Raw genomic sequence first — 15,349 nt, forward strand, 5'->3', positions numbered from 1 at the left:
CCATTGTGGTCCATAGTGTAAGGGTGTCAAAAATTTGGAGGAAAAGGTACTTGGGATCAGCAGAAGTCTTTGGAGGATTGTGTGCTGGCACCCTGTCAGAATGATATTGATATGATTGAATGTTGAAAGGAATGACATTGGGTTCTGGTTGGGAAGTGGGTCACTACATTGACATATTAAGGTCAAGGATGGTGCTTGAATCACTGTGTCTTCTGGTTCCCTCAGTGTGTATCAAAATGGAGTGGAAAAAGGTAGTTGGGATCAGCAGAAGTCTTTCATGTCCTTGATGGATGATTACCATATACCATGTCAGAATGACATTGATATGGTTGCATGTTGAATGAAAGGAATGACAAAATATTTGGCATATGGATCGTTACCTTGACAGATTAAGGGCAAGGATGGTGTATGATTCAGTGTGTCCCATGGTTCCCTCATTGTGCATTGAAAGAAAGGTGCAAAAAGAAAGTGGGAATCACCAGAAGTCTTTGCTGGATGGTATCTTGGTGGCTTGTCATAATGACATAAAGAGACAAGGACGGTTATCAGGATTCAGTTGTGCTTTGACATGGTTTCCACCGGAATACATCAAAAATGTAAAGGAAAATGTTGCAGGGGTTCACCTTAAATCCCTGCAGGATCCATGTGTCTCCCAAAAGTCTTAAGCGGGCCTGCGAGGTATTTGAGAATTGGTTGTTGTGTTACTAGTTTGCCATGTTAGTAAATGTAGTGAAAATGGATTTAGGATCAAGAAGACTCGATTCTTGGCTTGGAAGAGTGATGAAAATCTTTATTTATCAGCATTTTCATGAGGTGCATCAGAATAAAGTTTCATAGTTTACAGTGGTTCACAGTGGATAAAGTCTCAGAGTTCACAGTGCCTCATTGCTAGAGATTTGGGTGTAACCAGCTTGATTCTGCATACCGTAAAAACTCAATAGTTAGCATATGTGCTTACTATCGAACACTTTTAAAACATGGAGCAAATCATCGATACACAGTTACATACGAACAAGTAAACCTGGAAATTTGTGTCTCAAATGGAAGTTACCCAATTGTCTATTCTATTTGAAACTCATACTCCCTCTGCAGACGACTTTAGCTAAATCTTCCACAGGGGTAGTGTGGATTTTAAATGGAAGAGCCCAATTTATGGTGAGGAAGGATATTAGCCCACTTTGAAAATACCAGTCTTAATTACACCAAACTTGGAATAGAGTGATGATAGTATATACATACAAGGCGGGAAATTGAAGTCTATGTGCACTATCAGGTTAAGACCAATTTATTTCAAATTTGAGATAATTTCCTCCTAATTTAATTGATTTCCTCCTACTTCCATTTCTCCAAAGTGTCATGTCCTGTTATACTTCACGGCGTAATTGTTCAACTTGTCGCGGTTTTATTTTTGTTGAAAGTTCTTTTGATTGATGACTGTGTCACATTTTAGTATTATTTTCATAATTGTTAAACTTGGCGCGGTTTTATTTTCGTTGAAAGTTCTTAAAATTGATTGATGACTCTCTTACATTTTAATGTTATTTTCATAATTGTTCAACTTGGTGCAGTTTTATTTTTTCGTTGAAAGTTCTTTGATTGATGACTCTGTTACATTTTAGTGTTATTTTCATTAAAAACTGTTTCCTCTTAAAGATTCTGGTTACATTTGATAAGGAATTCTGTAAGGAAATCTGTATGCTCTGGCAACTGTTAAATTATTTCATTCAATGTTTTCTTCATATTATTATTTGGGTGTTACCGTTATTAAAGCTAGGAAACTGAAGGAATAAGTTGTCAAAGTAAAATATTTTGGCTCTTTGATGTCAAATAATGACTCTGTATGTAACAATAATGTATGCTTTGAATGTTGGGGGAGGGGGTAATATGTGTTTTCTGACCATGGCCATATTTCAGGGGAGGCACTCAGGGTGTAAGATTTAGTAACATTTTAGGCAGTTAGTGTTACTTCATTGCAGTCAAAGGCAAAATAATAAGCAATTAAATCATGGCATAATATTTATTGATGCTGCTTTTGGTTAATGCCACAATTAGAAAGTAAAGAATCACGTTTTCAGGAATAAAAGAATATTGCTGATTTGGTTTTTCCTCACATGTTGCAGGTGGAGGCATATTAAAATATTTCACAGATAGTTGTGTTGTCTAATGCTCTTTTACTATGTGAAGATTTCATATTAAAAACAAAGAAAAGTATTAATAAGAGACAACAAACTATGATATTTCTATGATTTATATGGTTCACTTGTTTTTGAAGAAACTTTTCAATATTTTTGAAAGCCAGCATAAACCCTATGACCCAATATTTAAACTAATGTAGATCAGGTGTTTTCAATTCTGTCTGGTCATGACAGAACTAAATAATGAATAAACCTTTTGATGAGTTTTGCAATATGTTCTTTCCTTCGTTTAATAAAGTTAAGCATTTTTATGATTGCTGGATTCCCTTGTTAGAGGCCAGGTTTGGGGGTGTTTTCCTGGACTCTTTTCCCAATGTGTTTCTTGACTTTGAACCTGTTGAAGAAGGTGAGATATCTGAGCGGTCTATGGCTCAGTGGAATTGTAGTTATAACGGGGTTCCCACATACTCTGGTAAAGTCTTAAAATTTGACAAATTCATGGAAACTTCATGGAATTTTGAGTTTGGTCATGGAAATTCCACTGAATGTTCGAAGTTGTGGTGAATGAATCATTGAGTTTTGAATATTGGCATATGGAAAGTACTTTACGAAAATGTCAAAAGTCATTGAAATGTTGTTATTTTTCAAGGCAAGAATATGAACGAAGTAAAATTAATATAAAAGAGAGAAAAGAACATTGTTCATTAAAAGTTGGTCGTAAGGTCAGATTAGTGATAAGGTGATCAGCAGCTGATTTCAAGTATGTTTTGGTATAATTATGTTGGTGTTGAGTTAATTAAGTCATTGAAATATATTGAATGTCCATATGGGAACCCAGTATAAAATCAAGTTTGAGCCTCACCTACAATCTTGTGCAAAAATCTTTGGGACACACATGCTGTTCTGTTTTGAAGAATTATTTGTACATGAAGCTGAAAATACATGATATGATTCATAACTCATGTTACGTACTTGCAAATGATTATTCTCCCTCCTTCCCCCTGGAAACAATGTTCAGGGGTGTAAGAGTTCCTCTTTTCAGCTGATTTCCTCTTTTTTTGTTGCCAAAATTTATGTGTTTTCTTTTATATTTAGCCCATATTTGGTGTTTTTACCCTGATTTAATGCTGTTTTTCAATGTTTTTAGTAATTTTCCTCTTTTTTAGTGTGTGGCCTCGCACACCCCTGAATGTTGGAGTGGACATCAAGTGCAACCACCTTTCACTATTTTTCAGCATTCAATATTGATTAAGGGAAGTGGGTATGCGCAAAATGGACAAAGTGTCCCCACATTTCCGCGCAAGATTGTTGGCTTGCTGTGGCAAAGCTGAATTCATTTGTCTATCTGAAAAAGTTTCATATGAGTTCCATTGCCATGCCTCTGCTCAGATAACTGAAGTTTGGTGAGTGATCAAAAAACACTGCCACTGCCATCATTGGGTATGAGGTACCCTTTTCTATTTTGTTATGGTAGGATTATAAAGAATACATTTGATTGGTATCATACCTTTCTCTGGTTGTTATTATACATTAGTGCTGTGATGAGTATCATAGGGTCGTTTTCCTGTGTCAATTTCCACAGGGATTCTTGTCATTATTCCTGAGACGTTCAATCCCTCCTTTAACCCATCAACACTACTGAACAGGTGTATTGCATTATGGGGTATTCCAGTTGAAATACATACACCCCCTGTGGAAGACTTGGCATTAATCTTCTGCACAGGGAGTGTGAATTTCAAATAGGGTTAGCTGAATGGGTGATTGCATTTGAAATCTACACCCCCTGTGTGAGAGATTACGGTTGTGTCTTCCATAGGGTGTATAGATTTCAACAGGAATAGTCCTGCAATGTTCTTTACTTGTTGTACTGCATTTTTACTCTCAGAGCAGACCTATTCAGAAAGTTTAAAAATAAGCAACAAGAATCTGCTATGCTATTTATGTACAAATAGTGTTTTACTCAGGCATGTAGTATTTATTCTTCACTTAAGCCCAAAAAGAAAATTGTCTCATGTCCCATGCGAGTTTGAAATCTAATGCGGTATACGGTTTTTTACTTTATCAATAAATCAGGTGTTCAAGGGGGCCAACATACAAACAAATTGCCTGTCTTCATTTTTCACAACTTTCCTCACACAAACAAAAACCCTTCAAAATATCATTACAATTTGGGGTATTTATGTGTATTTCACTCTATTTGGTAATGTGTCGTGTTGATGAAGTTTATACAACATAGTCCTTTACGACACATTTCAACAATCTACATATATATGTGACACGATTTGGTCCATGGGGGCCAAAGGCGGCAAAGTTGAAACTGAGATATAGGCAAAAATATGGAGTAAAAAACAATAAAATACATAAAAAAATACACATCATAAAACTTCATAACTTTTGAACCATGTGTGATAGACTTTTGGTGTTTTCAGTATAATGATAGCCTAATGTTACTACAAGGTAATAATTATAGTAACTCAATTTCAAAATTGCCTCCTTTGGCCCCCATGGAGCAGATCGCATCACATATTAAAAAAATAAAAAGTACTACATGTTTTTGTATGCGAAATTAAAGCTAACCTGATCAATTGAAATAAAGTTGACTTCGATACTGTTGGGAAGGGTAACCATCATAAAGTTGTAACATAAATAAAGATAGCCGACTAGGCGTGCAAGTTTTAACAAAGTTGATCAAAATCATTAATTATGGTGTTCTAGCGTGATGCAATAAAAGACTCAGCATTGATAAACGTCTTCACCAAGTAGCAAGAGATAGTTGATCTCATATTTCAGTCAAAGCTCTATTTATAGCCTGTAGATAATTAGCGTGCAATCACTAGGGACCCCTGTGCGTGAGGTGGTGGGGACCTCTTGAGACCAGCCATGTCATAGGATCACTGTTATGCTTTGCACGCAGCACACTTACAACCAAAAGCAATTTTTCGTATCAAACATTAACTTTTTTCTCAAGAACCGCTGAACCCAACTTAATGTTGGCATGTTTGGACTTATTTGAGTGTATTTTCCTGTTTTTTCTTAATAAGTCAATAGGATATGGAAAATATTGATTTGTTTAAATTAATAAAAAAAAGTTCATCAATAGAAGTAAACATGCTTTGATAGAGGGTTAATAGTTTCAAATTTTGAAGGAGGAAGTAAAGTTTGAGATAATTTGTTAAGATTAAGGTAGTGAAATGATATCTGGATTGGTTTGTATGTTAGTAGGTTTTTATGTTGAAATGTCTTGGGATTATCGTAGTTTTTCGATTGAAGGTTGGCATCCTCAATCCTAATTTTACTAATGCTAATATTTACATCAAAATATATCTTTGTTTTTAGCATATCCCAAAATCTCACTGTAATGCAAATGTCATCTTCATGTTGAACCTAATCCAGTTGATACTTGCAATCTTAATCAACACCAATCCCCTTCATTCTTTGCGTAATCCTGCTTATATTTCAAATCCTAATCATAGCATAATTTATTCATATTATTTATTACACTCTAATACACTTGTTTTATTACAACTTTACACACTGTTGGCACATTAATATGAAAGTATGTAATTACATAGATATATATTGCATATAAAATTCATCAAAATCAAAAATGTTGTCACAAAGGAAAAAAAAATTCAGTGAGGGTTTGGAGGAAACAAATGCATATCAACAGGTCCATAGCACCTCTATGACCGCCCCACTAGCAAAGGGAAGGGGGAGGAAAATTACATGGCGAGAGAAGAGGGGCGATTAAGATGGCTTAAATATTTCTGCAATTAATTGGGCATTGACAAAATGAGGTCCATGTGCAAACACAAGTGTAACAATCCTAATATATATAAATCATCTGTAACTCTAACCTATAATTATTTAAGCCTTTTGGGTGGTAACCTAATTGATCTGTTCGAGTTAAAATTCATACACCCCCTATGGAATACATTACCTTAATCTCCCAAACACAGGGTGTAGATTTCAAATGGATTCGCCCATTCAGGTAACCCCATTTGAATTTCACACTCCCTGTGTGGGAGATTAAGGTCATATCTTCCATTGGGGGTGTATTGATTTCAACTGGAATAGTCCCAATTTTTTGATCAATGCCTTGGGTTAGTAACCATGTTTATAGATAACGATGATCTGGATTATGTAATGGGCCTTCACAAAAATTTGAGATAGAAAGACAAGGATTGGTACAACACAGATAAAGTAGAAGCGACATCCAGACAGACGATTGCAAGCTTGATACTAAACATTCTTGCACGCATAAAGATTTATGTTCAATAATTAAATGAAATGTGGCAGAATTTCGAAGTATGATTAAGTTCTGAAAAGTAGATTCACCTGAATTTTTTTCTAGTGATTGTAATGTAAAAAGAGATCCAATAAAAAGATGGATTTATTGTAAAGTCTGGTTTGTGATGAATAAGTGCACTTTTCTAATCATGACTAAAACTTACCGTATTGAAACATGTATAGTCCTACCTTTGAGTACAGTGCCGCCACCAATATTTCGACCTAGAGCTTAATGCTAGGATCATTCATGGGTGACTTAAAAAATATCTATTGTTTTACCCCCTGGATTTTGAGTGTCCCTGGATCAAGAGCTAATTGCTGGGATCATTCATGGTTGACTTTAAGAAAATGAACATTTTGTGTTGTCAATATGTAAAGTTATAATTTGTGTTCACTTCATAGTCAACCATTAAAAAAATACACCCCCATTTTGGTCATATAAGGTGATGGAATTTTGTGATATTGGTCTCTTCCCTTGTCTGTCTGTTCCTCTATCTTTCTGTTGGTTGCTCTGTCTCCTCTCTGTCTCCTTGTCCCTGTTTATCTGTATGTCTCTTTCTCTCTCTGTCTTTCTCTCTTTCTGTCTCTCTCTCTCTCTCTCTTTCTTCTTTTTCTTTTCCATGTCTAAGTGATTGATAGATTGATAATCAAATGCATTCTATTAATAAATTTTATTGATCTTATTTATTTTCCAGTTGACATTGACTGGCCCGAAGGAGAAGATTGCGTCCCAGATGATGTGGTGGATCTGATCATGAAGCTCCTCACACAAGACCCAGTGTTCAGGCTAGGTACAGGAGGCAGCCATGAGGTCAAGGAACACCCTTTCTTCTTTATGCAGGATTGGGGCTCATTACTGAGACAGAAAGCTGAGTTTGTGCCTCAGCTCGAAGGGGAAGAGGACACAAGCTATTTTGATAGTAAGTAAACCAACTGCAAATTACTTGTACACAAATTCTATATATGTGACCCATCACATCGAAACACGGCAGTTGTCGGAAACCCACATTTAAAGATAATAAAGAAAATGTGCCCCGAAAAATAAAGGATATAATAAGGAATTTGAATTCTATTTGTCCCATAATATCAACATTCTACATACGACATCAATGGATGAGGTGTAATTTTAAAGCTTAAAAGCAGTCCTTTAGTCTGGTAAAGAAACCTGTAAGTTCATTTTTGACGACAACTGACGTGTTTTGATGTGATGAGTCACATATTTGCACCATCAATCACTGTCGTCTGCTAGTTTTTACCATCCCAACACATGCAATGGGCTCTTCCATTTAGATTTTGGAAATAAGTTCCACAGGGGAGTATGACTTTCAAACGGAATGAACACATTAGACAGCTCCATTTGAAATTTACCCTCCCTCAGTGGAAGATTTAAATTGAATCTTTCTCAAAGGGTGTATGAAATTCAAATGGAGCTGCCTAATGTGTTCATTCCATTTGAAATTCATACTCCCCTGCTGAAGATATTTCCAAAATCTTCCAAATTTGCAGGGAGAACCTCTCAAAGGGTTTTGGGGTTCGGGGGTGTTTTCTATGTCTCAATATGTTGCTGCGCTGCACCAACTTCCATTTGTTTGCTAAGTTTCCATTGATGTAATATTTTGAACTGTTTACACATTATTTAATTATTTATGCATGCATTTAAGAGGAATGTTTCGTTATTGTAATAACCACAATAACATCCTGTGTTGAGAAAACTGGTTACATTCTGGGCATCTTCTGGGTACTAGTGTATTATGAAACAAACAACATACCATCAGTTAACTGGCTCTCTAAGATGTAAGGACTGTCCCACAATCCTGTACCTGTGTTTTTTAGGTTATAGTAATAACCCAATACTTCCTGTGTTGAGAAAACTTTGGTTACATTCCTGGCTCATTCTGGAAATTTGGGTATTATGAAACAAAAAACATACAAATCAGCTAACTGGCTCTCTGTGATACTGACTGTCCCCGTACCTGTGTTTTTAAGTAAAAGTAAAAAAAAGGTTCAACCACAAGAACAACATAGTATAGAATCAATTTCCATCCGGTCTGCATCATTTAAAAGTCCCAAACCTGTGACTGAATTAATTTTGTATTATCTTCCTGGTGTCAGGCTAATCTGCAAGTAAAGTCATAAATGCCAAAACTAACAAGCTGTTTATGCATATTTCTTAACACAGCACGATCTGAGCGTTATAATCACGAGCTGGACTCTGACGACGACGACGAAGAGCTGCCAGAAATCGGCAACTTCTCAGCATACTCGCCACGTTACAGCCGATCGTGCAGCAGTATGTCACAATCATCAGACGATTCGGAGAGGAGAGAGCGTTCGCTGAGTGCACCCATGCCAATGCCTGATACGAGTCCCTCATCGCTAATGCAACACCTGTCGCACTTATCACTGACGACAACGCTGACGTCGACACCCATGGCCAGACCAAAGGAAAGATCACCTACTAGCAGCAGTACAGAGAAAACTGCCCCTATTATGTAAGTTGAAGAGGAGTAAAGTTAATGTTTCGCTATAGTTTGATCAGCTCGTAATAGGCGGAAAATGTTAGGCTTTTATCACTACGCCGAAAAGTAGACCTACGTTAAGAGTGCTATTAGTTGACCTGTCTGGTCTATATTTTGTGTGTTAAAGAAAGTAGACGTAGGACTTGAATTCATATAATTTGTGATGCTTCTTTCGAGATGTCACAAGACGTTTCTCAAAATAAAATATTTTGATGTTAATCCGCGATGTTATAAGGCTCGCCGATTACGAGCTGATCAAAGTATAGATTAAAATCATACATCATTAAAGTATTGAAATGGGCTGTTCCATTTGAAATCCACACCTCCCCCTGTGGAAGATTTAGTTTAACCCCATAAGAACTACCTGCCGATTGGCCACAAAGAAGTTTTCATTATCAATTGGACCAATCAGCAACATTGTTAGAATAATTAACCACACAAAAAAATTGGGGTGAATTATTTGCAAAGCTCCATTCTGATTGGTGATTAAAGTGAAGATATCATGTAATTGACCAATCAGAGGCAATGTTAGATCGGCAGGTAGTGCTCATGGGGTTCAATCTTATGGGTTTCAAATAGAATAGAAAACTGGATAAAACTGTTTCTTATCTATCTTATGTGCAAAGTACTGTAACACAAACTATCATAATTTTTTCCATTTTCAGCGTGAAAACAAAGTCAGCGGATTCTTCATCGTCGACAGTGACCGACTCACAGCCTGTAGATACGGACGAATTCTCTCCAGGCACAAAGCGTCGACTGGGTCTAACTCGCAAACCAGCCCTCAAAGATATCTTGCCAAGATTTTCCATCTCTCTCGAAGAGGATAATCCTCCCAGTACAAATGCACTGAAATCACCGCCATCGGATAACGGCGAGTCCAAACCAGGTGGTTTAGGCCTGGAGCACCAGTCAAGGCCGGTGATTAAGTCGGCATCATCAGGGGCGCTCTCACTTATCATCCCACCAGGTATGGTCAATAAAACAACAGAAAGTAGTATACAGATGAACATTAGTAAAATTGAAAGACCTTCAGCAGTAACGTAAAACAAATATTCATCTGAAATTGTTGATTTGATTTGAGATGGTAATTTTTGATTTGAGATGGTAATTTGAATTTTAAAAATATATTGGGTGTAGTTATGTTTTTATTTGATGACCCCAACTCAAAAGAAAGAGTGTAATAATGGACTATTCCAGTTGAAATCCATACACCCCCTGTGGAAGACATGACCTTAATCTCCCACACAGGGAATGTGAATTTTAAATGGGGTTACCTGAGCAGGTGACTCCATTTGAAATCATCTACACCCCTTATGTGGGAGATTAAGGTCATGTCTTCCACAGGGGGTATGGATTTCAACTAGAATATTCCAATTACTGTTATCGTCACTGGGCAGGAAAAACCTCATGTACTTTTGGCCCTTGAACCTGGATAAAGGCTTGTAGGTGTATACTTTATATTGAAGAGCTTGCTTCATCCATGTTCAAGGGCCAAAAGTACATCCAGGAAACAACTCATATGTGACCTGCTATCACGAAATCAGCAAGGTGTTAGTCACTCAAAACGCCCTGGCTACTGCGTTGGTGTTCACTCACCTGTTAAAACCACTAAGTATATCTGTATGTCCTTTGTGAATGGGGCACAATGGGCCATTCACGAAGGATAATACTACTGGCTTGTACAGGTGGCGGCAAACAAAGAACATCAACTTAGTCAAACCAAATATCTCGAAACAAAATGAGTATAAAGTCGTGGCGACTTTACGCTGATTTTGTGGTAGCAAGTCACATATTTACTTTGGAATGGTTTGCTTCATCCATGTTCAAGGGCAAAAAGTACATGAGGTTTTTCCCACCCAGTGACATTATGTGGAACATACTTGTATAACCCTACAGTTCACCCTCTACTACTGTAATAACTTCAAACGTGACGCTTTTTCCCTTCTCATTTTGTCATAGCAGAAGACCTACATGTGCCTTCTCCCATCACATCACCAGGCCAGTCCAGCACCAGTTCACGAGATGGTTCACCATCCAGGGATTTCTCTCCTGCTACCGGGCCACTCAAACCTCCCATAGTGATCAGAAAACCACCTCGTAGCAAACGCTACGGGTTCCAGATCAAATCTATTAGAGTATTCATTGGCGACACTAACGTCTATACTATTCACCACCTTGTTACGGTAAGTGTGTATGCACCTGTGTTTTGCCTATCGAAAACGAGGACATGAATGAGGGAAAATGTGCATGTAATGTGGGATACATAGTGTTTAAATGGAGATATTCCTGGTTCTGTAAAGGGCTTTTGTATCTGTGCCAAAGTCAAAGAAATATTAAGTACAAGAAGAGAGGGGAGCATGGCCGAACGGTTAAGGCATTGAACTGTGAATGTTCCGGGTTCGAAATCTGAGTGGGTCTGCTTGAGTTCGGCTGGCTCTTTGTGTCCTTCGGAAGGCACTTTAAGCCGTCGGCCCCATGTACATGTATTTTCTCATATTTAATGCAGTGTACATGTTAAAGATCATCCCGGTACTGTTGACTGTACTTCAAAATACACTCATCTACTCTAGGTTCCAGAGTCAAAGATAAGTACAGCTTGTCTGTACGCAGTAATAATACTCATACATATGAGGGAGGCACTAATAAGGAAGAAGAAGAAGAATTCAATTTTGAAAGTTGCTTATGAAAGAAAAATTTCAAGCCTATGAGTGGAGGAAATGTTGTTGGGTAGTTGTTTTTTGGGTTTGTGGAAGTCAGTCACAAATGTGTCTGGTAAGAGTAGTGTAATTTGATAAGCAATTAACTTCTCTATAGTAAATACTTTATTACTTCCGTGGTCCGGGTACGCGCTGGTGATCTGCGATCGCGTAGAAGTGTCCTCCACTTCTACGTGCGGACAACAATGGGTCAACCGTCTTGTTGTCAAGAACATTGATCAGCCAATCAGTGTGATTGCTTATCACTTCTGGGTTTACGCTCGTGTATGCTCGGCGCACACCACAGACCAGGGAAGTAATAAAAATATAACTGTAAGTAAGTATGTATTATCTACTGAGATTTTCAGTTTTGCAAGTTATTAACATAAACTTACTCTTTCTTCTTTCTCTGCAGCATGTTGAGAGTGGCAGCCCTGCGTATGAATCTGGCCTGAGACCAACGGATCTCATCACTCACATTAACAGCACACCTGTGTCGGGTCTGATACACCGTGAGATCATCGAGCTGTTACTCAGCGATGAACACCAAGTCATTATCAGAGCTGTTCCACTGGAAAACACTACCATCAAAACAGATGGCAAACGGCGAAATCCCGCCCAGAGCAAGATGGCGAGAAGACGAAAGCGCCACCGGAAGAAAGACCCGCTGGAAAGGCGACGGAAGAGTTCCATTCTTAGACGCTCCAGTTTGAAACGAGGATCGGGTGATCATAATAACTCCCTTGTGTGTGTGGCAGGGAGTCGTAGCATGACTTCTTTGCATAGATCTGCATCGTCGGGGGACTCGCCTGTCACCTCTCCAAGGTCGCCGACTCTTTTAAAATCGCAAAGATCGCCACCGATGTCCATGTATCATTCTCCAGATGTATCAGGTGGTAGCGGTAGTTCAGCATCGCAGGGTAGTTCCCCGTCATCCAGCTGCCCAAACTCACCAGCCACGTCACAGTATACATCTTCAAGACCTAGTTCATTATCAGGGCTTGCCCACAAGATGCCGAGAGTGTTCAGATCTTCGGGACACGAAGAAAATCTGTCGGGCACATTCCGTTATCACCACTCGAGAACCTCCACTTACGTCGTCGCCCATTCCAACTTCGCCAGTACGCAGCCCTAGTCCACTAACAATAGTCACTAACTTTGGCCATTCGCCAGGCAGTTCCAATACAACGCAACAGTATCACCAGACCCACAACCTGATCGCAAGCCCTACTCTTGCTGCACCAATGAAAAAGTGCAAAACCAAGAAATTTGGCATGAGAGCCAGGAACTTGGAGACACCTCCCTCGCCACTTTTGAGACGTGCATTGTCTCCTGAGCATGAGAAAACTGTTGCAGACCTTTTTGGGAGTGCACCAAGAAGTCGCGCCGACTCTGGACTTGATTGTGTGCCTATTGCCGATATTGATGAAGATATTATCTTGGATCAGGAGGAGCCCCTGAAGGAGATAGAAACAGTTAAAGAGAAAGTGAAGTCGAGAGAAACAGTTAAAGAGAAAGCGAAGGAGAAAGAGAAATCTGTCATCGAAAAGTTGATCAAGGATCCAAAACTGAAGCAGAAATTAAAGCGAAGTGGAAACGTGATGGAGCACTAGTTTTGCACCCTACAAGCTTGAATCAACATCATCCTCAACAGGCACAGTTCTCTATTCCAAATACTTACAACTAACAAACTATTGACCGATTATTTATGTAGGAAGGAGGCCATGTTTGTAGGTTGTACAAACTGTGCTTGTGAGAGGAGATGGATGTTTCATTTATAAGCTTCCTCAACAGATGTGTAAAATCTTCAAACGGTGCTTTTTTGAACTTCGCATGAGAAACTAATTGGTGTATAGTTATACTATTTGTGTATATAATATTATATGTGTTGACATATTTATACTTGTTTTTAATTAAGAAAATAAGAGTATATTTCTTTTTTTCCACTTATTGGTACTGCCATTGTACATAGATAAACTATAATATTATTGTATTGATTGATGATAACATACTGTCTTGGAATGATTGCAGGAAGGTCAAAGGTCATTAATGAATCGGACATCATGTATAAGCACATTTTTTGTAGATGCTTTAATTAAACATGCTTAATTTTGCCAAAAATTGTATGTTCTCGTATACGAGGTGCTCAGTTCGTTGAAAATTGGAACTTCAAGCTGAAGATCTTTTTCTCTTGCGTCCATTCTGCAAGCCTCTGCAGCTTGACCCAAAATGGGCTATTTAAGTTGAAATCCATAACCCATTTAAGTTGAAATCCATAAAGACATACTGTTAATCCCCACACAGGGAGTGTGAATTTCAAATGGGGCTACCTGAATAGGTGATTCCATTTGAAATCTACACCCCCTGTGTGGGAGAATAAGGTCATGTCTTCCAAAGGGGGGTGTATGGATTTCAACTGGAATAGCCCATTGGTCTCATTTCCAGGTGCATAGTTCAGTAACTGCGATTCAGCACTCATACCTCAAAAGTTGACCTCAAGTTTGGAGTATGAGTTTTGGTACCCAATATATTCCAAAGTCATTGTATGAGTGTACAAACATTGGGGGTCAAAGAACTGGGTAATGATGCATTGGAATGTTTGAGATCTTTGTCAGGGTTGCCAAACTTGCTATTTTGTAGCCCAATTGGGTGACTTGTGAAGATTTTTTTCTGCACCTTTTGACCGTTTCCAGTCCTGATGGCCCGTACAAAAAAATTGGACAACTTTTTGAAATTGGCTCCCCACTTGTTTCCGAAGGTTCTTGTGTCGTAAAAACCAATGGTCAAGAGAGAAATTGGATGACTCTAAATTATTTGACCTGCAATTTGGGTTGAACAGTCGGAGGAATCCTGTTTCTCCTACAGAACTGATCGTATTCTTTTTTTATCGCTACCAATTTCAAGCATATAAACACTTTTTTGCATGAGTAGTTTCACTGAAGGAGCTATTTTAAGAATGATGAGACCAAAGATTTAATATGCTGTACATTAAAACTAACAGAATAATCGTAATTAAAATTATAAGTAATGAAGTATATGTTGTGCTTTGACCTTCTAACAATCACTTGTTGATGTAAACGCATCAAAAAAAAGAAAGTTTCCTCTAGTTTGAATTGTTACAAATAATTAAAAGCAATAAGATCGATATGAACGTGTGGAGAATACAGCCACAGTATGATGCTGTACTTGTGGAAAAATAAATGGGAATGATGAAGAAATTAATAAATAAAGTTGATACAATTTCAAAAGTTGCAAATTGAAATAGATTACTCAGTGTTACGCAGTTCAGCCTAACATGTTCCGCTCACCTGAAGTAGGTGAAGGTCAGAGCGTGTCATCGATCAATAAGAACTTGCCTTGATCATGGTCTGTATTTGGACAGTATTTTGCATGGTTGACACCTATTCAAATAATCCTTTCATACAGTAAATGATGTTGCACCAAATTTCATTCAGCCGTGAATAGGGCTGTTCCATTTGAAATCCACTCTCCCCTGTGGAAGATTTTGGAAATATCTTCCACAGGGGGGTATAATTTCAGATGGAATGAACAAATCAGACAGTTCCATTTGAATTTCATACACCCTCTGCGAGAGATTCAATCCGAATCTTCCACTGAGGGAGGGTGAATTTCAAATGGAGCTGTCTAATGTGTTCATTCCATTTTAAATTCATACTCCCGCTGTGGAAGATATTTCCAAAATCTT

The 15,349-nt window shown here is 38.1% G+C and overlaps 1 protein-coding gene across 1 annotated transcript in view; it reads left to right on the forward strand.

Annotated features, from left to right (window-relative positions):
- The window catches only part of LOC140141121 (microtubule-associated serine/threonine-protein kinase 2-like), a 173,259-nt gene extending 158,165 nt beyond the window's left edge, over positions 1-15,094 (forward strand). Inside the window, 7 exon segments of the mRNA XM_072162907.1 lie at positions 7,121-7,345; positions 8,605-8,917; positions 9,610-9,914; positions 10,910-11,130; positions 12,059-12,674; positions 12,677-12,735; positions 12,738-15,094. Of these exon segments, the coding sequence (XP_072019008.1) occupies positions 7,121-7,345; positions 8,605-8,917; positions 9,610-9,914; positions 10,910-11,130; positions 12,059-12,674; positions 12,677-12,735; positions 12,738-13,256 (2,258 nt within the window). The 3' untranslated portion in view covers positions 13,257-15,094.
- The last annotated feature ends 255 nt before the right edge of the window (positions 15,095-15,349 follow it).

This window comes from Amphiura filiformis, chromosome 19 (assembly GCF_039555335.1).
Source record: "Amphiura filiformis chromosome 19, Afil_fr2py, whole genome shotgun sequence".
In the NCBI taxonomy this organism is placed as follows: domain Eukaryota; kingdom Metazoa; phylum Echinodermata; class Ophiuroidea; order Amphilepidida; family Amphiuridae; genus Amphiura; species Amphiura filiformis.